Below are 26,426 nucleotides of genomic sequence, written 5' to 3' on the forward strand. Positions count from 1 at the left end.
CCACTTTAGAAGGCTGAGATCTGGGGACCAAGGTTAGAAGCTAGAAGCTGGTCCAGACAGGAAAGTGGGTGAGACTCTTGTTTCCAGTCAACTGGCAAAATTCTAGACATAGAGGTGTGGGTGAAGTGGTAAAGTAACAGCCCTAAGCAGGAAAATCTAGGTGGCCTGAATACTAGCATGCATGCCCAAATACAGATGTAATGTGCATGTGGGTACACACACACACTCACAAAAGAAATGATGCCCCTCCCTCCATACACCATCCTTGAGCTTGTGATTCTCCTCATTGCCAGGCTCGCCATTACACACCATCCATACAACGGCCTATCTGAAACACTTTCTAACCTTTCTCTCCAGTATTTCTGGGACCTCTATACTATTTATCCCTCCATTCACATCATGGAAGAGCTGCCTGGCTCTTTTGTTTGTTTTTGGTCAGTTCTGGGCCTTGAACTCAGGGCCTGGGCACTGTCCCTGAGTTTCTTTTGCTCAAGGCTAGCACTGTTATCACATGAGCCACGGAAAATTGAACCCAGGGTTTCATGCATGCTAGGCAAGCACTCCATCGCGAAGCCACCTTCCCAGCCCTGTCAGGGCTCTCCAATAGTGGTTTGAAGACTCAGCCTCCTCTCTCTAGCCTGGAAATGCAGGTGCTGTTGCCCGGGGAGGAGTCTGAAGCTCTCCAATCACAAAGCACTCTCTCCCAGGGAGGATCAAGGCCAACAGCTTTAATGACCAAGTTCACTGGATGACTCAGAGAGGTCTAGCTCAGTCTCTCCCTCTGGTAGCTTCCCTCCCAGGAAGCTAGATGTTTACTAAACAATCTCAACTTGGCCAACCTAAAAGAACCTCAGTGGGTCTCAAAGGTCTTTTAGCAAATCCCCCAGCTCCAGGAAGCTCCAGTGTTCTCAGTCTCAGGGAACTAGTACTCACCTGCAGCCCAACCCATAAGCACCAGAGGCACTAGTCTAGATCCCTACCTGTCCCCACACCTCCCATTCAACCAGGTACCAATGCTTGTTGTTGGCTATCTTACCCAATGCCTCCATCCCTTCTCATTTCCACATTCAGTCTCAAACTAACTGGGCTGGATTCCCACAAATCTCCCAACACCTTCCAGTCCCACTCCAGGGGCTTTATAATAAAAGAACAAGCACCACAAGTGGATAAAAAAAAAGTGGATTCTGGACGTAGACTGCTTAAATTCAAATTCTGGAATCCATTCTTTTTTTTTTTTTTTTTTTGCCAGTCCTGGGCTTGAGCTCAGGGCCTGAGCACTGTCCTTGGACTTTCTCAAGGCTAGAGCTCTACCACTTGAGCCTCAGCACCACTTCCAACTTTTTTCTGTATGTGGTACCGAGGAATCGAACCCAGGTCTTCATGCATGCTAGGCAAGCACTTTAACCACTACGCCAAACTCCCGGCCTGGAATCCATTCTTGCTAGTTGATGGCCTCTGTATGTCACCTGAACCTCCTCACCCTGGAGATAATAATGACTCACGCCTGTAATCCTAGCTACTCAGAAGGTTGAGATCTAACTGAGGATCTCAGTTCAAAGCCATCCTGGGAACTAATTATCTCTAATTAATCACCAGAAATCCAGAAGTGATGCTGTAGTTCAAGAGGCACGGTGGTAGCCTTGAGCTGAAGAGCTCTGGGACAAGCCCAGGCCCAGAGTTCAAGCCCTCAACCAACTCCCCCAAAAAAGGAGATAATACCCCTCTCCAGAGGCTGTTGTGAAAAAACAAAACAAAAAAAAAAAAACAAAAAAAAACCTTGCTCCATTCAGATACAGAGGTTTGTTTCAGTGGCAACTAACACTCCTCATTCTCTACTTCCAATTTGACATGACAGAGCCAAATTTAACTGATTTTTTTGCTTTTACATAGTTGTTGTTCTTTGTTCGGAATAATCTTTGCTAACTGGCAGCCAAATCCAACTTTTCAATCTTTTCTTGGATAGTATCATCTCAGGGAACCTCCCCTGAGACCTTCATAAGATGGCTTAGGAACACTTGCTCTGAGTGTAGGGCATGCCTGTAATTCCTGCTACTCAGGAAGCTGAAGCAGGAGGATTTGGCTCCAGTCCAGTCTTATCCACATAACGAGACTGCCTCAAAATAAAACATTCTGTCAGGTGTCAGTGTCTTACATCTTTTTTTTTTAATTTTGCCAGTCCCAGGGTTGAACTCAGGGCCTGAGCACTGTCCTTGGACTTTCTCAAGGCTAGAGCTCTACCACTTGAGCCACAGCACCACTTCTGGCTTTTTCTATGTATGTAGTTCCTAGGAATAGAACCTGGATCTTCCTGCATACTAGGCAAACACTAGCACTAGGTCAAATTCCTGGCTCAGGAAATTCTTACCTAATTAACCACCAAAAAGCTGGAAGTGAAGAGCCGTTAACCCTGAGCAAAAGGGCTCAGGAACAGAGCCTAGGACCTGAGTTCAAGCTCCAAGACCTGAACACATCATTTTTTTTTAAATGCTGGGAAACAGTGGCTCATGACTATAATCCTAGATAATCAGGAGGCTGAGATCTGAGAATTGTAGTCCCAAGTTGTAGTCCCAGGTGAGACTCTTATCTCAACTAAACCACCAGAAAACCAGAAGTAGCTGTGGATCAAAGCAGTAGACTGCTAGCCTTGAGCAAAAAAAAGTTCAGGGAGCCAGGCGTGGTGGCTCACTCCTGTAATCCTAGCTACTCAGGTGGCTGAGATCTGAGGATTGCGGTTCAAAGCCAGCCCGGGCACTAAAGACAGTGAGACTTATCTCCAATTAACCTCTAGAAAACGGGAAGTGGGGCTTGGCTCAAGGGGTAGGGCAGTAGTCTTGAGCTGAAGAGCTCAGTAGCAGAGCTCAGACCAAAGTTCAAGCCCCACAACAGAACAACGACAAGAACAACAACAAAAAAAAAAAAACCCAACAACAACACTCAGGGACAGTGCCCAGATCCTGAGTTCAAGCCCCAGAGCTGACTGCACCCACCCCCCTCAAAAAAAAAAAGTGGGGGGGGGGAGGAGGGCGTTGACAGCTCATGCCTATAAATCATAACTACTTTACAAGGCTGGGATCTGAGGATGGAGATTCAAAGCAATTCCTGGCGGGGAAAAGTCCATGAGATTCTTATCCGTAATATGTGGTAAAAAAAAAAAAAAAAAAGCCAGAAGTGGAGTTGTGGTTCAAATGGTGCAGCACTACTAATCTTGAGTAAGAAAAGCTATGGGACAGTGCTGAACAGAAACACACACACACACACACACACACACACACACACACACGGATTTTTTTTTTTAAGGGTTAAGGGATGTAGGTCAAGTGGTACAGAGTTCACTTAGCTCAAGCCCAGTACCATGCACATAAAGAAAGGAATGAAAAAGAGAATACTATCAGAAACTCGGCCAGGTTACTCTCAGGCTCTCCCGGTGGCCTTAATTCCTCCCCCTGCATTTTTATTTATTTATTTTTTTCAGCTGTAAGCGTCACGGTGCGGATCAGGTGAGCGCCATGGTCAGCACCGCCCTGCAGCCCGGCTAAGACCCGAGGCGCCGGGCTGTACAACCTGCCAGCCGTGCAGACGGCGCCGCCCCGGCTTCCCTTCACCCCGGAGGTCTCACAAAGCTCCGCGGCATCGCAACCGCCTTCCTGCTTCGGGCTCCAGACGAATCCCCACTCCCGCCCCCCCCACCGCCCGCCCCGCCCAGGCCCCCCCCCACCCCGCGCCCTGCCCCGTCCCGAGCCCCCCACGACACCCGGGCCCCGACCCGCGCTGATTCCCGGGCCTGCCGGACCCGGGCGGCCTCGGCAGCCCCCGGCCCGTCCTCCCCGCCGCCCGCCCGCCCCCCAGGCCCCGGCTCCCCCCCCACACCCCCCCCTCGGGCCTGGCGGCTGACCGGTCCTGGAGCTGCAGGTCGGGTCGCTCGCGAGGTTCCTCGTAGAAGCTGATGCCCGGGTGCGTGGCCAGGGCCCGCCACAGGAACTCCTGCGTGTACGGCTCGAGAATGAGAGGGAAAGGGGGCACCCGGGTCTCCAGACGACTCCACAGGGCGGGCAGGCATAAGCCATCGAGTCCCTCCAGGGCCACCTCGTCCAACAACGACTCCAGCGCGTCCATGGCTGCCTCGGTTGGCAGAGCCCCGGGGCGCATGCGCGCCTCACCGCCGCCCAGGACTCCCCTCTCCCGACTCATTACGCCTGCGCAGAACCGCTGTAAGCGCGAGGAGGCGGGTCGGAGGCGTTCCAGCGCGCCGGAGTGACGCCACGCGCAAAAGGGGCGGGATTAGGGGGGTGGAGCTCTGCCGCCATTGGTGTAGAATCCCCCTGTAACCAGGGGAACTGCAAACATTGTAGAGGCCGCTTCCGGTCCGGGCACCCGGAACCGCCGCCTCTAGGGATGGACGGTGAGTATCCGCGGGCCCCACCGGGAGGGCTGGCGGTTATCCACCTCTCACCGGTCTGCAGTCGTCCCAAGGCCGAAGGCTGACGGCCGTAGACCCCGCGGTCGACCATCTTGTAACCCTGGACGGTCTCCAGTCTCGAGGGCGTCTAGGACCGGGCGGGGCGGCGTGGAGAGGCGGTCGCGGACCGGCCGCGGCGGGGCCGGGGCGGGGTCGCGTGGGAACCCGGCTCGGGACGCGCGTGCAGCGAGGAGCTCTGCGGTGCAGGCCGGGGTCCGGAGGAGAGGCTGGGCGGCCCGGGCTGTGTTTGGGGTGGTGGTGGGGTGGGACTCGATCACCCACCCCGGAGAGTCCGGTTCCCTGCCGGGAACTCGGAGCGCGGCCGGCCCACCGCCAAGTGTCCTGAGCACTCCAAGGGCCCCGTTACATTGTTTTCATGTGGAAGGAAACGTTGTCCCCAAAGTCCCTCGCACACAGCTTCCCCCAGGTGACGACACGCACGGTGCAGGGGAGCCCTTCCTTCCAGAACCGGCCAATGTGCTCCGTCCACAGGGCGGGGTGGGGAGGTGCAGGGGCGGGGGGATCGGGTCTAAGGAGGCCGCCAGGGAAGGTCAGGCCCCACACCATCCGAAAGAGGATCCTGCTCCCTTTGTCAAGTTCCAGCCAACCCGTCTTCCTCGGACCGTGTCTCGAACGTATCAAGGCAGCCAAGCAATCTGCAGCCGAAGTGGTAGTCTTGGGCCCCCCATTGAGCCCCCCCCCTCCCCTTCCCAAATAGAACACGGCATTGATGATCCGCAAGAGCCATCTGGAAATGGCTTCTGATAGATCTCCCGTTGCAAATGGGAAGTCTAATGTCCAGAGACTGCTATAGTAGAATCCAGACCCGAATTACACTTTGGCTGTTCCTTCTGTTACCTACAAAGGGGGGGGGGGGCAGGCGGGAATGGGTTTCTTTTGGGAGGTACTGGGGTTTGAACTCTTACTTTCTAGGCAAGAGCTCTACCACTTCAGCAACTCGGTCATTTTGTTGTTGTTGTTCTAGTGTCTCTCTGCCCCTCCCTCCCTTTTTCTCTCTTTCCCACTCCCTCCCTCCCCCCCACCCCCGTCCCCTTTTCTTTCCTTTTGATGGGGTCTTAGTGACTCTGTCTTGGATCTCTCCCCTTCTTCCTCTTCCCTCCACTTCCGGGAGTAGCTGGAAGTATAGGCCCCTCCGTGTTGTTTTTTGTTGTTGTTTTTGTTGTTTATGGGTCATGGGGCTTGAACTCTGGGCCTGGGCGTTGCCCCCTGAACACTTCAGCTCTAGGCTGCTGCCCTACCCTTTGAGCTTCGGCCCCACTTCCTGTTTTCTAGAGATTAATTGGAGACTCACATTCTTTAGCACTGGCTGACTTTGAATTGTGGTCCTCAGATCTCAGCCTCCTGAGTAGCTGATGTTACAGACAAAGAGCCGTGGCACCCAGCACCCCAAGTGTTTTTTAGCTGAACATTCTGTCTCGTGTTTAAAAGGCATCTTTGCCCTCAGTACTTCGAGAGATACTATACAAATGGCTTCTGGCATTTTACCTTGTGGAAAAGTCTATGTAAAGTCTCTATCAAACTACAGTTCTTAAACCTTTTAGGCCTGCAGTCACCTTTATGCTTTCCAAGCTCAAAAGAGTTTTAGTGGGCTGGGGCATGACTTTAGTGATAAACCACTTGAATCAAGCTTCCAAGTACACACACACACAATACTAACAACTCCAGAGGCTTAGATCCAGAAGATTGAAGTTTGAAGCCAATAGGGAAGAAGAGTCTATAAGATTGCCTTTAAAATAACCAGTAAAGCCGGGCGTGGTGCCTCATGTCTGTATTTCTAGCTACTCAGGAGACTGAGATCTGAGGATAGAGGTTCAAGGCCAGCTGGGGCACTAAAGAATGTAAGACTCCAATTAATCACTAGGAAACAAGAAGTAGGCTATGGCACTGGGGCAGGGTAGTAGCCTTGAGTTGAAGAGCTCGGGGACAATGCCTAGGCCAAGAGGTAGGGCGATAGCCTTGAGCTAGAGAGCTTAGGGATAGCACGCAGGTCCAGAGTTCAAGCTCCATGACCCACCAATAATAATAATAATAACCAGTAAAGACAAAAACAAGCAACAACAACAAAACAACTTGGAGCTTGGAATGTGGCATAGTGGTAGGGTGCTTGTCTAGCATGTATGAAGCCCTGGGTCTGACTTCTCAGTACCACATACACAGAGCCAGAAGTGGTGCTGTGATTCAAGTGGTAGAGCTCTAACCTTGAACACAGAGAAGCTCAGAGGCCAGAGCCCAAGCCCTGAGTTCAAGCCCAGGACTGGCAAAACAAGTGGAGGTGTGGCTCAAGTGGTAGAGAGATAGCAGCCAGCAAGCCTTAGTGATAGAGTGATTGCCTAGCATGAATGAAACCCTGGGTTGGATTCCTCAGTACCACATAAATAGAAACAAATGGAAGTGGCGCTGTGGCTCAAGTGGTAGAGTGCTAATCTTGAGCAAAAAAGAAGCTCGGGGGTAATGCCCATGCCCTGGGTTCAAGCCCCAGGACTGGCAGAAAATAATATTTTTAAGGGAAACCAGCTATATTTCCCACTGTAAGTGTGGTATTGATTTCTTAAATCTCTTCCATGTTTGTCATAATAGAAAACAGCTTGAATCTCAGTTTAGCATGCCAACTTTTCATGATAAACAAATGTTGCTATTTGAGCTCATAGGTTATGAAGATCTGATCTCACACAGACTCTATTACATGGAATTCCTTTGGTGTCTCTTGCCTTTTGACTGGCTATATCAGCAGCCATTGGTCAACTGGAAAATGTAAAATCAATAAGTTATACAAATCCATCAATAATTGCCACTGGAAGGATCATTACCCAATATTAATGACACACTTAACATCATCACCTATTTGAGTTTTTAAAGAGAATTTCAATATGAGGAAACTATTAAAGTAATAGAAACACATTTTCCACTTATTTTTTTCTTGAAAAAAGGTATTAATCATTAGCAACAAATACCATCAGTACTGTCAGAATTTCCTTTGAAGCAATAGGGTCTCTTCATTTGAGAAAACATCCACCAAATTCCTAACTCTGAATATCCATCACTTTTCACTTGTAGTTTATGCAGATAAAAATATTTTTAAAGCCAGGCATGTTGGCTCACGCCTGTAATGTAGCTACTCTGGAGGCTGAGATTTGAGGATCAGGGTTCAAAGCCAGCCTAGACACTAGGCATGAGACTCTTATCTCCACTTAATCACTAGAAAATGGGAAGTGGGGCTGTGGCTCAAGGGTAGGTGGTAGCCTTGAGCTCAAGAGCTCAGGGACAATGCCCAAGCCCAGGGTAGGGTGGTAGCCTTGAGCTGAACAGCTCAGGGATCGCCCAGTCCCAGAGTTCAAGCCCCATGACATAGTTATGGGTTGATATTTTTCAAAAATGTCAGTGCTTAAGTCTGGGTGCCATTGGCTCACAACTGTAATCTTAACTACTTAGATGGCTAAATCTGAGAGACTGTCTCCAATTAACCAGCAAAACACCCTCAGAAATCTGGCTGCAGACCACCTTCAGGAAGCCCGTGTTGTCATCCCATCCAGTGCTTACCATGGCTGTACTGAAGGCATTGTACAGCCCCATGAAGGAATCTCTTTGCTTTCAGATTGGTTACAAAAGAAGGCCATTCAGGAGGCTGATTGATATCTAAGGACCTCAGTCAGGAAAGCCCAGGAGACTTATCCCCAATTAACCACCAACTAGCGGAAGAGTCGCAAGTGGGACAGCATCAGCCTTTAGCAAGGAAGCCAAGAGAGAGCCTGAGGTTTTGAACTCAGTGCCAGGGTGCTATCTCTGAACTCTTGCTTAAGACTGGTGCTTTAGCACTCTGAGCCACAGCCCTACTTCTGTTTCTAGTGATTTATTGGAGATTTAGAACTTGTTGAACTTATAGATGTGAGCCACCAGTGCCCTGCTACCATTGCTTTTTTTTTTTTTTTTTTTTTTGCCAGTCCTGGGGCTTGAACTCAAGGGCCTGGACTCTGTCCCGGAGCCTCTCTGCTCAAGGCTAGCACTCTACCACTTGGATGCCATTTCTAGCTTTTGCTGTTTACGTGGTACTGAGGAGTCGAACCCAGGGCTTCATGCATGCCAGGCAAACACTCTACTGCTAAACCGAATTCCCAGCCCCTACCATTCTAAAATTTAAAACCATGATATACCTCAAATATTTATAGAGACATATCTGTTGTTTAGAGCAAAATGTGCCTTAATGAATTTTGATTATAGTCAACTAGACAAGGCAAGGCTGGCCTTGCCTTGGGTATTGGCTCATTTCCTAATCTCACAGAAGCATACATGTGGGAACAAGTGACCCCCAAACTGGACAAACTGGTTTCTTCTGCAAACACTAGGATAGCCTTTCTCTCGGTTTTGACTTGGGGCCCATCCTGGCAGTCTCTGAACTAGCATGTTTAATGCTTCTCTGTTGGGAGAGGGGCTGTAGATTGGAATTTTTTAAAGGTTCATCTGTGAGCCTCAGTTTTCCTGTCAGTAAAAGATGGTGAAGCTTGCTTTGTTGAAATCATGTCTGAAAGTGTTTAGTACACAATCTGGCAAGCAAGACGTAGCCAAGGAATGGGTACCTGTAAACCTGCAGGCTTCTCTCAAGCTGCTAGTGGAACAGGGAGACACTTCAGATGAAGCTCTAGGCGATTGCGTGTGTGTGTGTGTGTGTGTGTAGTGAAGATTGAACTTGGGGCCTTGGGATCTTGCTTTTTTTCACTCACGGGTGATGCTTTACAACTTGAGCCACAGCTTCACTTCTGGCTTTTTTTTTTTTTTTTTTGCCAGTCCTGGGCTTGAGCTCAGGGCCTGAGCACTGTCCTTGGACTTTCTCAAGGCTAGAGCTCTACCACCTGAGCCTCAGCACCACTCCCGGCTTTTTTTCTATGTATGTGGTACCGAGGAATTGAACCCGGGTCTTCATGCATGCTAGGCAAGCACTTTAACCACTAGGCCAAACTCCCGGCCCCACTTCTGGCTTTTTGATGATTGATTGGAGGTAAGAGTCTCACTTTCCTGCTTGGGCTGGATTTGAACTGTGATCTTAGATTCCTAAGTAGTTAAGATTATACCTGAGAGCCACTAGCACGGTGATCTTTGCTGTCATCCCCTCTTAATTTAGGATAAAGCCCACATCTGCCTTTTTTATTTCCAGGCAAGTACCTGAGAGAGTGAGTGCCCACTGTCCCCGAAATGTTCACTCTTGCATTAAAGTCAAGTTCCCTCTAGGGTTTAGAAAGGCAATTCCACTCAGGTTAGGGGGAACATAATAATTAGACAAAAGTTCAGCCCATCCGTATAATTAGAAGGGATTTAAAAATTGTTCACTTGCTTTTGCTGCCCCCAGAGCAAATATTCAACACTTCCCATTTCTGTTATTCATTTGCTTAGCAAACTTTCTGGAAGAATTAATAATGACAAGATGAAATTTAGCCTGGCTTGTCCAAATAACTCCAAACTGCAAAATAGACCATAGTGGAATCCAGTGGGCTTTGATGTGTCAGGTTTCTTTTGCCCTTGTATGCTGTTTGCCTGGGCTCTGGGTCACCTGTCTCTTTTACTGTGAAAAATCACCAAGCATTCAGCAAGCAAAGAAAACCTGGGGACCACTGCTTCTCTTTGTTGGCCTACTCTCTTTCTGTTTCCCCTTCCCTTCCCTTCTTTTCCTTCCCTTCCCTTCCTCTCTTCCCAGCTCCCTTCCCCTCCTTTTATCTGTTTCCTCCCTCCCTTTCTCTTCCCTTTCTTCCTCATGTCCTCCAGTCCCTCCCTCCCTCCCAGCTGGTTTATTTCTGCATTCACAGTCACCTTAGTATACAGAAACTTGGTACACTGAGCTGTGCTTGTTTTTCCTTATGGATTTTATTCAGAGAAGCCACACAATTTCCATGTATTTTGTGAATTGGGATCTAGAGATACCAAAAGAAGAAGGATCAAATCCAGGTGAAGTTATGTGGAGATTTGTCATACTATTTTCAGAACCTTTTTGAGACTGGGAAGCTTGCATATCTTTGCCCAGCACATGCAAGATTCTGGGTTTAATCCCTAGCACATCCACCCATCTTCCCCTATTAAACAAACAAGACTTTTCATGTGAAGTTTATTTAAAAAAAAAAGAAAAAGAAAAAGAAAAAAGTTAGCCAGGTGCAGTGGCTCACACCTGTAATCCTAACTACTCTGGAGACTGAGACCTAAGGATCAAGGTTCAAAGCCAGCCTGGGCACAAAAGGACTGGAGACACTTTATCTCCAATTAATCTCTTAAAAACAGGGGCTTGGCTCAAGGGTAGGGCTTGGTTCCACGGTAGGGCGGTAACCTTGAGTTGAAGAGGACAAGGCTCAGGCCCCCGAGTAGGTAGTAGCTTTGAGCTGAAGAGCTCAGGGACAGCGCTCAGGCCAAGTTCAAGCCACATCTCACACACACAAACACACACACAATGTTTAAAAAAAAAATCAGCCCTAAGTTCGTCTGCAAATGCCAAAGAAAAAGAAAAATAACAAAAGAAAAAAGAGGGCCGGGAGTTTGGCCTAGTGGTTAAGGTGCTTGCCTAGCATGCATGAGAACCCGGGTTCGATTCCTCGGTACCACATACATAGAAAAAAGCTGGAAGTGGTGCTGAGGCTCAAGTGGTAGAGCTCTAGCCTTGAGAAAGTCCAAGGACAGTGCTCAGGCCCTGAGCTCAAGCCCAGGACTGGCAAAAAAAAAAAAGAAAAAAGATTCTGTGCTATTTGAGATATTCTTTAAGTTATACCTTTAAAATAATTCTAAGTTTATTTATCATCTAAGTTGCCTTAGTTTTGAAAATATGTAATTTTGCTATTTTTGAAATATATTTCAAATAAGCTAGAAAAAAATATTCAGGGCTGGAAATGGTGGCTCACACCTATAATCCTCCCTCCCTAGTTGAGAGGCTATTACGAGGGTTGTACTTCAAGGCAAATCACAAGAAAATGTGTACGAGACCCTATCTCATCCAATGGAAAGCTGGACATGGGGATATGTGTCTGTCATGCCAGCAAAAAACGAAACTAAAAAGGGCTGGGATCATGTATGGTTCACATGGTAAGAGCACTTGTCTTCCTGGTGTGGTGCCTCACACCTATAACCTTAGCTACTCAGGAGGCTGAGATCTGAGGATCACAGTTCAAAGCCAGCTGGGTCACTAAAAGACAGTGAGACTCTTACCTCCATTTAACCACTAGAAAACTGGAAGTGGCACTGTAGCTCAAGCAGTAGGGCAGTAGCCTTGAGCTGAAGAGCTCAGGGACAACGCCCAGGCCCAGAGTTCAAGCCCCGTGACAGACAGACAGACAGACAGACACACACACACACACACACACACACACACACAACACCACCACCACCACACACAAGAGTACTTGTCTAACAAGCTCAGGATTTTAAGTTCAAACCCCAGTACTGAAAAAGTAAAATCTGAAAAATAGATGTAACAGCAAATGTAAGAAGATGAATTCTTCACATGAGAGGTTGTAAGCAAAACAACAACTTTCTGGCCAAATCAGCCTGTAGACAATGCTTATTTGGATCATAACATCAGTTATGAAACAGTGGCAGATTTCTCCTAAATATTTGATTGTGCTGTTTTCTGGAAAATATCAATAAAGTCTGGTATCTGGTACCATAGGACCAGGATTCATTGTGGGAATGATTCCTCACCTCTGGGACAGAAGGGAAGAAGCCTGGTTTAGAGAGGTGATGTCTCTCTAGCTCCCCTCAAAGCCAGCTTCCGTCTGTGTCTGACATTTATTCGAATCCCGCTTTAGTATTAACTTGCTCCTATAGACTGGATTTTGTTCTTCCCTGTCTGAAAGAGTAGCCTACAGAAGAACGTCCACAGTCTAGTAATAAGACCAGACCATGAAGATAAATGTCTATAACCCATTATGGCAGTACCTAGAAGAAGACATTGGTAGGCCAGGGGCTCGTGGCACATCTGTAATCCTCGATACTCAGGAGCCTGAGGTCTCAAAATTGCTGCCTGAAGCCAGCCTGGGCAAAACACTCAAGAGACACGTTTCACCAAGTAAGCACGTGAAACTGTGGCTTAAGTGGCACAGCGCCAGCCCTGAGTGGAAAAAACTGCGACATCATCCAGGCCCAGAGTTCAAGCCTTGGTACCAGCACATACACACACAAAAAAGAGAAAGAACCCATTTGTCAAAAGCCATTCCTTTCTCAAAGCACTCTGACCCACTGCTTTCCTTAGTAAATAAAGTTTTATTGTGACATAGCTATGCCCATTCACATCCCTGTAGTGTATGGCTGCTCTCGTGCCTTGGCAAAAACCCCGTGGCCTACAAAGCTGTGTTGGTCCTTTTAATGAGTCAATTTGCCAACTGCTGCCATGGGACTGCATTGTAATCCTGGAGAACTCAGTGGCACGATCATGGTGATAATTTTACCCAGCACAGCTCAAAGGCAGCAGAGCCAGGACTCAACCCTGTGCCCATGCTCAGGGTGAGCCTAAAGCCAGGCCTTCCCATTTTCTTTAGAATAAGAGGTCAAAGGCCCCCAGATGGAACTAATGAGCCCCCACCCCAGAGCTCCTGCTTGGGCTCCCAAGGCTAAAGCCCTGTGCTTGCTTCTGTTCCTTATAGGAGAGAGAACTGGGGTAGGGTGGAGGGGGGAGTGGGGGGATGGAGCTGGAAGGAGCTAGCTGGAAGGAGCTTGGGGATGTTTGCTGAGCTCCTTACAAGAGTAGAAAAGTCTTGCCAGACCTGGTGGCTCACACCGGTCATCTTAGCTTCTCAGGAGGCTGAGATGTGAGGATCACAGTTCACAGACAGCCAGAGCAGGAAGATCTGTGAGACTCTTATCTCCAGTTAACCACCAGACAACAAGAAGTGGAGCTGTAGTTCAAAGTGGTAGAGTGCTAGCCTTTAGCAAAAAGACCTCAGGGACAGTGCCCAGGGCCTGCCACACACTTCCAAATTCTAAAAGCTTGTGAGTACCCTGTCTTTTCCCCCAGTAAAACCAGAGGCCAGGTGACCCATGCCTGTAATCCTAGCTACTCAGGAGGCTGAGATCTGAAGATAGAGGACTGAAGCCAGTTCAAGCAGTAAAGTCCATGAGACTTATCCTTAGTTAACTAGCAAGAAGCCAGAAGTGCAGGTGTAGCTCAAGTGTTAGAGTACTAGCCCTGAGAAAGGAAGGAAAGAAGGCGGGAAGGGGGAAAGGAAAAAAAGAAACCAGAGACCCAACCTACTTGGATACTTTTGCAGATCCACCTCCAGTCACAGGTTAGAGCTGGTGGCCCTTGCCAGATCTAGGCCCTGATCCCTGTTTTGGGGACCCTTAGGTACCTGAGCCCCTTGAGGATACACATGCAGGAGGAAGCCTGCTGGGCCAGGTAACAATGTTTTAGGCTAAGATTGTTTTAGGTTTTGTGCCCTTCAACATCCACATGCACACAGGAATATTCTTCAACTTCATCAATTTCAGAAAGAAGTCTATTGATTGTCAATTTTGTTCTTTTGTTATTCAAAGGGCCTGAACTCAGGGTCTGGGTACTGTCCCTGAGCTCTTTTGCTAAAGTCTAGTGTTCTTCCACTTGAGCCACAGCACCACTTCGGTTTTTTCTGTATGCGTGGTACCAAGGAAACCAACCCAGGGCTTCGTAAATGCTAGCGAGCACTCTACCACTAGGCCACACTCCGAGCCCACCCTCCTGTAGCTATAGAACTGTCAAGTGTAGTAGTTCAAACCTGTAATCCCATCTTGGAGACTGAGACAGAAGAATCTAGAGTTCTAGGCCAGTTTGGGCAAGATTTAATTTCCAAAACATACTAGATGATAATTTTACCTACTTGGGTGGTGGTGAGAATTAGATGCTGAAAGCCCTCAGGCCAGGATCTGGCATTCAAGTGAAGTGTTTGCTGTTTGTGGTGGTGGTGATGATGATGATGATGATGGAGACTGCTCTGCTCCCAGCTGGACACCTGAACCTTCACTCATTTTTGCTATAGGGAGAAACTTCTTTGACTGCTGTTCGCTGTCTGGACTTGACCTCACGCCCTTGGGAGAGGTGAACAGTATGACTGATGCTTCTGCCATCCAGCCAGCTGTTTCCCTCAGTGTTTTTTTTTAATGTGGCCAGGCTCTACATTGCCTCATTTGCAAGAATCCAGATTTCTGGATTGTAAGAATAAAACCTCTTGCCCACTGTCAGTGGCTCACACTTGTAATCCTAGCTACTTTGAAGGCTGAGATCTGAGGTTTGAGGTTCAAAGCCAGCCAGGCCAGGAAAGTCCAGGTGACTCTGATCTCCAATTAACCAGCAAAAAGTCAGAAGAGAAGCTGTGGCTCAAAAGATAGAGTACCAGCCTTGAGCACAAACACTAAGGGACAGTACCCAGGCCCTGACTTCAAGCCCTAGGACTGGCAGGTGTACACACCAAGGTTCAAGACTGTCCTTTCCTCCTGTTCCTTGTGGCTCAGCTCACCAACCTACCCACTTCCTGATTCTGTACATGGAGCCAGAGGACGGAAGTGGGGGGGGGGCGCAGAACCTAGGTTTTGCTATTCAAGAGCCACACCCCTGCCCTTTTGTTTGTACTTCTAGTTTAGAAACAGCCTTTTTTGGTGTTGTTTGTTTCCTTCTGGTTCTGGGGCTTGAACTCTGGGCCTAGTCATTGACCTTGAGCTCCTTCACTTAAGGCTAGTATTCTACCCACTTGAGTCACAGTGTTACCACTTCTGGCTTTTTTTCTGTGATTAATTAGAGATAAGAGTCTCAGGAGCTTTCCTGCTAGGCTGGATTTGAACTATAATCCTCACATCTCAGCGTCCTGAGTAGTTGGGATTGCAGGTGTGAGCCACTAGCACCTGGCTTAGAGACAGTCTTAACTCCTCAGGCTGGCCTAGAGCTTTCATCTTCCTGCCTGTGTTCTCTGAGTTGCCGGAATTATAGACATGTGTTAACATGACCGGTTTTCAAATTCTGCCTTGTTTTCCTTTATGGTGGTGGTACTGGGGCTTGAACTCAGCATCTTACACCTGCCAAGCAGCACTCTCCCACTTGTTCTGCTCCACCAGCCCCCAAATCTGACTCCTTTTTGTGTGTTTTACCGGGGCTTTAACTCGGGGACTGGGTGCTGTCCTTGACCATTTTTTCTCAAGGCGAGTGCTCTATCACATGAGCCACTGCTGCTCCACTTCTGTTTTGTTTTGTTTTTCTGTGATTAATTGGAAATATGAGTCTCACAGACTTTCTTGCCCAGGCTGGCTTCAAACCTGGATCCTCAGATTTAGCCTTCTGAGTAGCTAGGATTATAAGTGTGAGCTATTTGCTGCCTTGGCTGTTTGCTTTGTTCTGTCCCCCCCCCACCCCCCCCCCCGTCTCTCTCTCGCTTTCTTCCTCCCTTCTTCCCTCCCTCCCCCTTTTTTTTTTGCAGGGGGGCGGAGGGAGGTCAGTCATAAGCTTGAACTCACGGCCTGGACACTATCGCTAAGCTTTGTTTTTGTTTGCTCAAGGCTAACACTCTACCACTTGAGTCACAGCACCACTTCTGGCTTTTTCTATGTATGTGGTACTGAGGAATCGAACCCAGGGCTTCATGGGTGCCAAGCAAACACTCTACCAACTAAGCCACATTCCCAGCCGGTTTTGCTTTTTTGTGTGTCTTGGGCTCTTCAGCCCAAGACTATCACCCTACCCTTGAGCCAAGCCCCACTTCCTGTTTTCTAGAGGTTAATTGGAGATAAGAGTCTCCAATCCTTTTGTGCCTGGGCTGGCTTTGAACTTGGATTCTCAGATCTCAGCCTCCTGAGTTACTAGGATTACAGGCATGAGCCCAGCTGTTTTGCTTTCTCAAGGCAAGTTTTCAGCCTGCAGCCCAGGCTGGCCTCATCTCTGGAACCTCCTGCCTCATCTCGGAGTACTGGGATTCCAGACCTGCACTGCCATACCCACTCTACTTCCTTAGGATTTGGAAAGCTCTTTTATGCCACGTTCCATATATTTTTCAAGGCAGCTTAGCAGATGGTGTGTGTGTGTGTGTGTGTGTGTGTGCGTGTGTGCTCTGAAAGCATTTGGGCATGGATACTCGTGTGTTTTCACTAATGCAGTGTCCTCCAAGGGCTGTGTAGTGCCTTAGGGTGGGAGTGGAGAGGCAAGATGGGTCCTGGACCTCAGGTGATGAATGTGAATATAGACTCCCATCCATTTTGGGCTGGGAAGTGTGCTGTCACCCAGCCCACCGATTAGATTACAGAAGCGTGGCATTTACTTGGCTTTACTATTTCAAACGGAAAGGAATCAATATTTTCCAATTATCTCCAATGGAGTCCCAAACTTACTGCGTTGTATTTCCTTTCGCCATCCCAGAGAGAGCTAGGGGAAGAGTGAGGACGGTCCAATCTGCAGGAGCGGGGATGAAGTCTTTACAGCCAATCATAATCAGACCTCCATCCCTCCCTGTGCATCCATTCAGGGATGGGAGACCAGCCTGTGGTGTGGTGTATTAGAGGCTGCATTGCTGCACCTTCTGAGGTGTAAAGAAACCACACAGGAGCTAGGGGGCAGATGGGACCGAAAGACATTCCTTGGAAAATGGTCAGATTAAGGCTCTCTGCCTGTGATTCAAGTAGGGGGGCTGAGGGGAGTTCAGGAGGGGGTGGTAGGTTCCTTTAAGCAGAGAGCTGATTGAAGAGGAGTTAGGCAATTCCTGGAGGTGGGAGTCCACTGGGAAGGGGAAAATGTTCCCTGCCTAAGCCCTGGGGCAGATAGGAAACCAGAGGGGAGAAAGAGGGAGATGACAGAGGGAGTCTACACTTTGGGGGTGGATCCCAGATAATAGCGGAGCCTGAGGGCTAGGAGTCTGTTGATTTTATCAACAGGATCTTGCTGGGTAGCTCAAGTTGGATGTTCTCTTGCCTCAATACCCCCCCCCCCCAAAGTGCTGAGATTATAGACATGTTCTACCACATCAGGCTACATATGGTCTTATTTTCATTTGGCACCCATGGCTTTTGTCTGTCTATTTTCAGTGCTGAGGATGGACCCTAGGGCCTTATTCATGTTTAGGCAACGAGACCATCGGTGAGCCATATACTCAGTTCCTTAGGAAAAAACCTTAGGCGGCTGCAGTATTGGCCTGGTGATTGCCCAGATAGGCAGGCAGGCAGGCAGAAAGTTTTGCTGCAGATAATTCAGTTGTAAATATGGCACCAGGAGTTGGATTTCTGTGGCCAGTGCTAAGGGAGAGTGACAGGGATGTTTGCTGTTCCAGGCTTTCCAAGGCAGAAGGAACTTACAGGCCCTGACCGGCCTGGAGACACCTCTGGGGAATGCTGGGAGCTGAGTTGCTGAGCCAACCCCTCCCTAGCTTTCCAACCTGCTGTGTCTAGTGAACTTCTGTGATTTTTGATGGGAGGCCCTTAACGAAGTCTACTGAAAAGGGCGTCCATGTTGTCAAGATAAACAGTTGCTGGGCACTGTTTAACACTTGTCCCATCATCCTAGCTGGTCAGGAGGCTGAGCTGAGATCATAGTCGAAAGCCAGCTGGAGCAGAAGAGACTGTGAGAGTCTTCAGCCAGCCAACGGAAAAGCAGTGACTCAAGTGGCAGAGCACTGGCCTTGAGAACAAATCTCAGGGACAGAGTCCAGGCCCTTAAGTTCAAGCTCCAGGATCCACACAAAAGAAAACATGCAAGTTACCCCTTAGGCTAGGCAGGAGCCCTGCAGCCTGCCCCGCCCCCACCCTGCCACCCCACTTGTTCTGCCTGTTTACAAACACTACCGGTGGGTTTTGGGGTACTTGTGTTCATGGGCCTGAAGAGGCAGGCAGGCGGGCAATGGTTAAAGCACCCTGAGAGAATGGGCCTGGAGTTTGGCGTAGTGGTAGAGTGCTTGCCTAGCATGCATGAAGACCTGAGTTCGATTCCTTGGTACTACACACGTACAAAAAGCTGGAAGTGGTGCTGTGGCTCAAGTGGTAGAGCTCTGGCCTAGAGGAAAGCCCAAGGACAGTGCCCAGGCCCTGAGTTCAAGTCCTGGGACTGGCAAAAAAAAAAAACTACCCTGAGTATGGGGCTAGCAGCCATGTTAAGTCCAGTCCTTCCCCTCCGGGCTGTGCAGCCTCAAGTAATTGCTTTTTCTCTGAGCCAGTGTAGAACAGTTGAAAATGGGAGATGGTATCACCAGAGAATTGGCCTGAGGCTGATAGGCTATCTTCACTAGTGTCAGTACAGTTGCCTCTCCCAGCTTTGCTTCTTTCCCCCTTTCTCCCTAGCCTGCCTTATCTTATCTAGACATTTCTTAAAACCTTCACCCTCTAGTAACATCCCAGGTCACCCGCAGGCTACTTTCTGTCCTACCTAAGAAATGATTGTTTCAACTTCCAGAAACTCTGTGTGTGTGTGTGTGTGTGTGTGTGTGTGTGTGTGTGTGTGTGTGTGTGTATTTTTTTCTTTTTTGCCAGTCCTGGGGCAACTCTACAGGTTATGAAGGTCTCTGTCACTGGTTAACAGAGTCTTGTGTCCCTTCTGGGTCTGGGAAGGGAAAGTTTATTGCATTTCTTCTCATCTTCCCAGGTTGTTTTGTTGTTGTTGTTATTGTTTGTTCTGATAGTACTAGAGCTTGAACTCAGGGCCTGGGCATTGTCCCTTAGCTTTTTCTTCACAAGGCTGGGATTACCACTTGAGCCATACTTCCAGCCCAGCTTTTTACTGGTTACTTGGAGATGGAGTCTCACCTTTTCTTTTTCTTGCCCAGCCTGCCTTTGGAATATCATCTTCAGATCTTAGCTCCTAAGCAGTGAGGATTACCAATGGTCTAAGCCACTGGTACCCAGCTGCCTGAACTGTTAATAATGTTCATTTGGGGTTTGTGAATAAAAAGTAGATCCAAGGGGCTGGGAATGTGGCTAGTGGAGAAGTGCTTGCCTAGCATGCCTGGGTTCCATTCCTCAGTACCACATACACAGAAAAAGCCAGAAGTGGTGCTGTGGCTCAAGTGTAGAGCGCTAACCTTGAGAAAGCCCAAGGACAGTGCCCAGACCCTGAGTTCAAACCCCAGGACTGGGGGAAAGAAAAGAAATAGATATCCATATTGAAAACGATCTAGGAATGGGTTGTAGCTCAGTGGCAAAGCACTTACCTGGCAAGTGCAAACATCTGGGTTTAATCCCCAGTACCAAAAAAGAAAATACAAAACAAAACACAGCTTAAAAAATGGAAACAATACGCAGTGTAGTATTTGAAGAGAGATTGGGGTTAGTGGCTGAGGCCAGGCAGGTCGGGCCTGCCAGTGCAGGTGACCGGTGACTCCTTTGGGCTTCTAAGAGTTCTGTTTGTGGAGTTGTTCTTGCCCAGTGACTCCCAGCGGTGACATTGGCAGCTGTCTCGTCCCAGTTCCTCTGCGGAGCTGCCGCAGACCTCAGCCAGTGGCCACTGCAGGTGAGACGCCTGCCGTGGAAATGACATTACTTTGCAGAGGTAGAAAAAGCAGGTGTCCGAGGATCCCTCACACTGAGACATCAGAAAACAGCTGCTGCCACACGGGGGACCAGGACATCCTCTGATCCTCACTTGTGGGACAAGGGCCAGGGCAGGTTTCACCAGGCCACCCGTGGGCTCCAAAGCCTGGTGAGAGGGAGGGTCAAGTCTGCCTCTCCTAACATTTAATGACCTTTTCCACTCCACGTCTGCTAGGCAGGCCTCACCTGCCCAGGGGAAGCGTGTCCTCTAATCTCCTTATCCATGGCTTGGAGCCCACAGCTCAGTGCAAGATACGAGTTCTGAAAAGAAGAGGCCAACCATACCTCTATCCCATGGCTGTACTGGAGCTTGAACTCAGGGCCTCCAGCTCACCCTTAGCTCGCCCTTCCCTTCCCTTATTCTTTCTTTTTTTTTTTTTTTTTTTCCAGTCCTGGGCTTGAGCTCAGGGCCTGAGCACTGTCCTTGGACTTTCTCAAGGCTAGAGCTCTACCACTTGAGCCTCAGCACCACTTCTGGCTTTTTTTCTATATGTGGTACCGAGGAATCGAACCCAGGTCTTCATGCATGCTAGGCAAGCACTTTAACCACTAGGCCAAACTCCCGGCCCACTTTCTTTCTTTCTCTCTTCCTTTCTTCCTTTCTTTCTTTCTTTCTTTCTTTCTTTCTTTCTTTCTTTCTTTCTTTCTTTCTTTCTTTCTTTCTGTCATGGGCCTTGAACTCAGGACCTGGGCACTGTCCCTAAGCTGCTTTGCTCAAGGCTAGTGCTCCCTGAGCCCTGCCACTTCCAAGGAACATTTTTGTGACCTGGAACATGCAATTGCTCACCCTTAATTTATTTGTTTCTCATCTCTTTTGTTTGTTCTCCACCGATGAGAACTATACTATTCATCTCAAGCAAGACGATTTCATTTTTAGCACTAAGAGCAAAATAAATTAAAAAGCAAGAGTGGCTTTCATCTGGCCTGCACACCTACTGCTTCTCCTACCCATCAAGGGGAATGTGCGGGGGTATATTATGTGAATTTCCCGGGAAGTCTGAGGGGCCCTGGGCACTGGGGTCCATACCCACAGCGGCCCAAAGAGGCTCAAAGGAGCCCAATGTGAATGTGAAAAGGAGTTCTCGAGGCCGGGAGTTTGGCCTAGTGGTAGAGTGCTTGCCTAGCATGAACAAAGTTCCTTGGTACCACATACATAGGAAAAAAGGAGGAAGTGGTGCCGTTGCTCAAGTGGTAGAGCACTAGGGCTTGAGAAAGCCCAAGGACAGTACTCAGGCCCTGAGTTCAAGCCCCAGGATTAGCAAAAAAAAAAAAAAATGGGGGGGGTTCTAATAGGGGACACTACATAGTACTGCACACTGCCTGGTCCGTATCACTGCCAAACCTTCCTTTTATGTGGCTCTAGGTCCACATCAGCAAAAAGGACTCCAGCGCCACCTAAGGCCAGAAGAGCAGCAACTACAGGCCTCAAAGGATACTGAGCCTGGGGCCCTGTCCATGTGAGCTCAGCCCCCGTCCTTGCTCTGACCTTGGCAGACACTATTCCACCATAGGACCGAGGGCTTGTGCTGTAGGTAGATGGATGAGAGTTCCTCTGGCTAGGAGTCACTGGACTCGGAGTTACAGTTTTTAGCACCCTAGTTACAGTGTGAATAATTAAGAACCCCCCCTGGAAATGGTATTTTGCATGTTTTTTTTTTTTTTTTGTATGGGTGTGTCAGGAATGGGCTTGAACTCAGGGTCTCCTACTCTTGCTTAGATTTTTGCTCAAGTGCTAGTGCTCTACCACTTGAGCTGTTCCTCTTCTTCTTCTTCTTTTTTTTTGCTATTTTATTGGAGATAAGGGTATCACAGACTGTGTGTGTGTGTGTGTGTGTGTGTTTGTGTGTGTGTGTGTGTGTGTGTGTGTGTGTGTGTGTGTGTGTATGTGCCAGTACTAGGGCTTGAACTCAGAGCCTGGGGGCTATCCCTGAGCTCTTGAGTTTCTGCTTTGTTAGGAGTCTCATGGGCTTTCCTGCCTGGGCTGGCTTTGAACTGTGATCCTCATACCTCAGCCTCCTGAGCAGGGAGGATTACAGGCATGAGCAACTCGTGCCTACTTCATACGCATTTTTTCTTTTTTCTTTTTGGTTGTGGGGCTTGAACTCTGGGCCTGGGCTTTGTCCCTGAACTCTTCAGCTCAAGGCTACCGCCCTACCCCTCGAGCCACAGCCCTACTTCCCGTTTTTCTAGTGATTAATTGGAGACAAGAGTCTGGGTTTGAACCGCCATCCTCAGATCTCGCCTCCTGAGTGGCTAGGATTACAGGCATGAGCCACCACACCTGGCTACAGAAGCATTTTTATCACCAAGTCTGTATTTGCATTTGCGCAGGATTTGAGGCCACCCATTAGTCTATGTACACGTGTCATGTGCTATATTTGGTGGCCTCCTTGTCAAGGGTGGTTTTGACATGGATTCCCCCTTGCCTCTTGGCTTCAAAAATGACGTCCATGTCTTCTTTCCTTCAAAATGGTAGCAAGCCTTGTGATCACCAGTGGAAGAACAGTATTGTTTACAGAACCCTCACACATCCTCTTGTCTTTTCCCCCTCCCAGACACACATCTATTCTCCAGAGCAGATAGGCCAGGAGCGTGCCTATCACGCCTATTTACAGCCTCAGAGCTCAGGCAAGCGCAGGTCACCTTGTGAAATGCAGGGGAAACGGCATGTATCGATATGAATGTCAGCTTCTTCCCCTCGCCTGGCTGAGATGCGGTGAGGATAAATGAGAGGCAGGGAGGAAGAGATGCGGAGGCCAAGGGCAGTCACCGGGCACGTGTCTGCCCTTGGCAGGAAGCAGCCGTCTGCATGAGCCATCTGCAGGAGGCGGAGGCTCCAGGGTGTGAAGCTGGGGCCAGGCAGCCTCCTAGGGAGGTAAGGTAACAAATGCTCATAATTAGAGCGAATTATCTTCCTTGGAAAATAAGCAAATTATTTCCCAATTTAATGAATAAAGACCCTTCTAATTAGCTCCAGTAGAGAGATCTGCTTTCAAATTTCACTAGTGTAAGCTCTGTGTGCTGTGTATTAAGATTTTGTTTTTATGTTCCACCTTCCTGGTTTACTTTACTGTCTTCGAGTGGTGGAATTTTAGGAGATGAGATACAAACACTGCGGTGATTCAAATAAGGATTGAGGCTCTCACTGAGATCCTCAGTGTTGTCCCTCAGCTTTTTTGGTTTAAGTCTAGTGCTGTGTCACTTGAAGCCACAGCTCCACTTGTGGGGTGGGGTGTGGTTGTGTGTGTGTGTGTGTGTGTGTGTGTGTGTGTGTGTGTGTGTGTGTGTGTGTGTGTGTGTGGTTAATTGGAGATTAGAGTCTCACAGACTTTTCTGCATCGGTTGGCTTTGAACCTGGACCCTCAGATCTTAGCCTCCTGAGTAGCTAGGGTTATAGGCGTATAGGTGTAAATCGCCAGTGTCTAGCTACATGCTTAAATGAAACATCTGGGATAACTAGCCCAGAGAGATCCTGTGCCTTACTCATGGGACAAAGCTGCTCTGCTCTGCCAACCCCTGGAACTCAATCCCTAGCTGTTGGGATGACCGACAGAAGGGGCCTGGCCAGATTGGTGCCACCACTTGGACTGGCTCTGCCCACCCTCCTGCAGCTCAGGCCCTGCCATCTCTTACCTGCCCCAGTGCTGTTCCTGGCCTAGCTCCTCTCAGTCCCTTCTACTTAGTGTGGGGACTATGGATGTGTCATCATCTCTAACCAGCCTTTGTGTCCACTCTGCCTCCTCAGGCGGACAGCTAGAGTGGGGGTGACTGAGATGGGAGAGCCATTGTCTAGTTCTTGCTCCAGAGCATCAGGAATCCCAAGGGCTTGATCAACCAGATCTCCTGATCCCTAGGCCTTTCCTGTGTTGGTTGTTTTGTTTGTGTGTTTAAATTAATAAGCTTTCACATTAGAGCAGTTTTAAACTTACAGCAGTACTAAGCAGACAGCTCCCATATATCTCCATCCATAACCCACACCCCGCCATCGATACCCCATATCATAGGGGCATATTGGCTTGGGCTCTTTCTCACCCCTAAACTCTAGGCTCTTGGTGTTTTGTGCTTGTATGTGTTGGTATTGGGGTTTGAACTCAGGGCCTTGTGCTGTTGCTTAGCTTTTTTTTTTTTTTTTTTTTTTTGCTCAGAGTTGACACTCAATTGCTTGAACAAGTAAACCTCTAATTCCTCTTTTTCATTTTTAATTTTTTGGTACCAGCAGGGACATAAACTCAGGGGCCCTGGATCCTTGGATTTTTTTTTTTTTAAAACTCAAGACTGATGTTCTACCACTTGAACCACAGCTTAGCTTCCCATTCTGTGTCTTCAGGTTTGAAAGAGCACACACACACATACAGAGGCATGTGCACACCCACCCACACATTCTTGTACAGTTGTAAGTGGTTTGTAAGTGGTTGCCTCTGGGCCCTATGAAGTCAATTTCACATCCAGTCCTTCCGTCCTGGCATCCAGCCCGCTCTGTGAGTCTACCCCCAAGGCAGGTGGTCCTGACTACCCAGCCAGGATTAGCCTGCCTGCCCTCTCCCCACTCTGTGTCTCAGAACCCATCCTAAGTTCCTGGGGTCTGCCATTCTGATTGGGTGGTGTTAAGTCGGGAGGAGGAAGTCTGTCTCCCGCTGAGCATATGGAGAGCTCAGATACTTACCTGACATGGGAGGTTCAGTCTCCACTGCCTGTCTCTCAAGCCTTTTAGCTACTGTCTCCAAACGCTCTTTGCTCATGGGACACATGATGTGGCATTGTCACAAATGGCCACCTGAGAGTGCCATTGGGCAGCTTAGAAGAGACAGTGACAGTGCAGTGACTCAGTCTTACATTGTGTGTGTGTCTGTGTGTGTCTGTGACTGGCTGTGTGTGCTGGTACTGGGGTTTGAACTCAGGGTCTGAGCATTGTCCCTTAGCTTTTTCCACTGAAGGTCGGTGCTCTACCATTTGAGGCACACCTCCACTTCCAGTATTTCTGATGCTAAGAGATAAGGGTTGCTTGGATTTGTCTTCCCAGGCTGGCTTCAAACCATCAACCTCAAACCTCAGCCTCAGTTAGCACTGAAGGCATGAGCCAACTGGCACCTGACTTCAATGCTTGTTCGATTCCTCCCTGACAGTGACTTTAAACAACATGAAGTCTCTCTGCAAAATCAAGGTCTCCCTTCAAATGCTAGTGTTCAGGTTTGCCAAAAAAAGCAACAATTCTCTCTAAAATTGCCCATTTTCTGGAACACGGGTGATTGCTGCTAGTTCACATCTGTGGCATCAACTATGTAGGGAGTTTGGGGGTTCCATGCCCCCCCACCTTAGTTTGGCACCCATCAAAGTTTATGTATATGCAACACAGTGGAAGGCATTTTTGTGGAAAGCATTTTTGTCTAATTCCAAACAATTTAATAGAAATGTAATTCAACTGGGAGAATCGCGGTCTGTCGGCCTTTTCACAGTGCAGATAATGTTGCAGATTAAAAGCCAAAGCTGTGTTCATTATAGTCAAATAACATGAGTGTGTGAATTACCATTTTCTTTGCCGATGGTCTATTTCAAAAGCGGGCCATTTTTCCCATTATAATAATAGGCTACATTTTCTTAAAATTATTTGATTATGATTGGTCCTGTCTATTCAGTTTGCAAATAAAAAGCTTTTGCAGTACTAAACTCCCTGTTCCCAAACAGCCTGAAGCTCTGATTCTGTTTTGAACTGCTACAGGTCAGACCCTGAAGAAGCTGGAGAGAATCCGATCCTGCTCTCAGGAAAAAAAGGAGGTAACAGGCTTGGGGGGGGGCGGGGAGGCGGGTCTGTTTGAAAGGACTTGAGGGGTTCCGCCTGATGAATAGGCATTCATGACCTCCCTTTTTTCCCTCTTGGGCCAAAGGAGAGCTGGCAGCAGGACCTGCCATCCAATCTCCTACAGAGTTGATCGGTTAGCTTTGTGTCCCTGTGTTTTCAACCAGCATTCCAGCATTCAAACACTGGCTTTCCGGAGCCAGAGCCTTTAGGCTTCCTGGGGCTTCTGCCTATGGATGGGCCAAGGCCAAGGGCTCCGAGCTGGGCTCCTTGTCACATCTGCAGTCCACTGCTGTGTCACCTGGGGCTGGTGGGGTGTTAGCCAGGGCGCCTGGCTTCTCCTCCATGGGTGTGTTTGGCCTCCAGCAGGAGAGGCAGCTTTGCCCATGCTGTGTTCTAGGAACCAAGGGTAGGAGACATCCAGTCGCAGGCCCCTAACTGTCCCAGTGTCCTTCCTGCCTCAAGTGAAGGAACATTTGTCAAACGAGGGCCTGGAGCCTCCATGCAAGCCATCATCAAGCCAGGCCATGCTCAGGGGATGGAAAGAAGTTAACAATTTAAAAAAAGAAAGAAAGAAAAGGACAGAAAACAACCGGTGGAGGTGGAGGGCTGCAGGCAGGCCTTCCTTTGAAGAAAGCTTTTTGTTTCTTTGTTATTTTGGGGTTTTGT

The 26,426-nt window shown here is 48.6% G+C and overlaps 2 protein-coding genes across 2 annotated transcripts in view; one reads left to right on the plus strand and one right to left on the minus strand.

Moving 5' to 3' along the window:
* Gtf3c1 (general transcription factor IIIC subunit 1) overlaps positions 1 to 4,193 on the minus strand; it is a 43,813-nt gene extending 39,620 nt beyond the window's left edge. The window contains exon 1 of the mRNA XM_090357880.1: positions 3,893 to 4,193. Coding sequence (XP_090214006.1) covers positions 3,893 to 4,188 — 296 coding nt within the window. The 5' untranslated portion in view covers positions 4,189 to 4,193. The remainder of the gene's footprint in view (positions 1 to 3,892) is intronic.
* Positions 4,194 to 4,332: 139 nt separating this feature from the next.
* Katnip (katanin interacting protein) overlaps positions 4,333 to 26,426 on the plus strand; it is a 99,239-nt gene continuing 77,145 nt past the window's right edge. The window contains exons 1-2 of the mRNA XM_090357881.1: positions 4,333 to 4,399; positions 25,680 to 25,735. Of these exons, the coding sequence (XP_090214007.1) occupies positions 4,393 to 4,399; positions 25,680 to 25,735 (63 nt within the window). The 5' untranslated portion in view covers positions 4,333 to 4,392. The remainder of the gene's footprint in view (positions 4,400 to 25,679; positions 25,736 to 26,426) is intronic.

This window comes from Megascapheus bottae, chromosome 25 (genome assembly GCF_031878675.1).
Source record: "Megascapheus bottae isolate mThoBot1 chromosome 25, mThoBot2.hap1, whole genome shotgun sequence".
In the NCBI taxonomy this organism is placed as follows: Eukaryota; Metazoa; Chordata; class Mammalia; order Rodentia; family Geomyidae; genus Megascapheus; species Megascapheus bottae.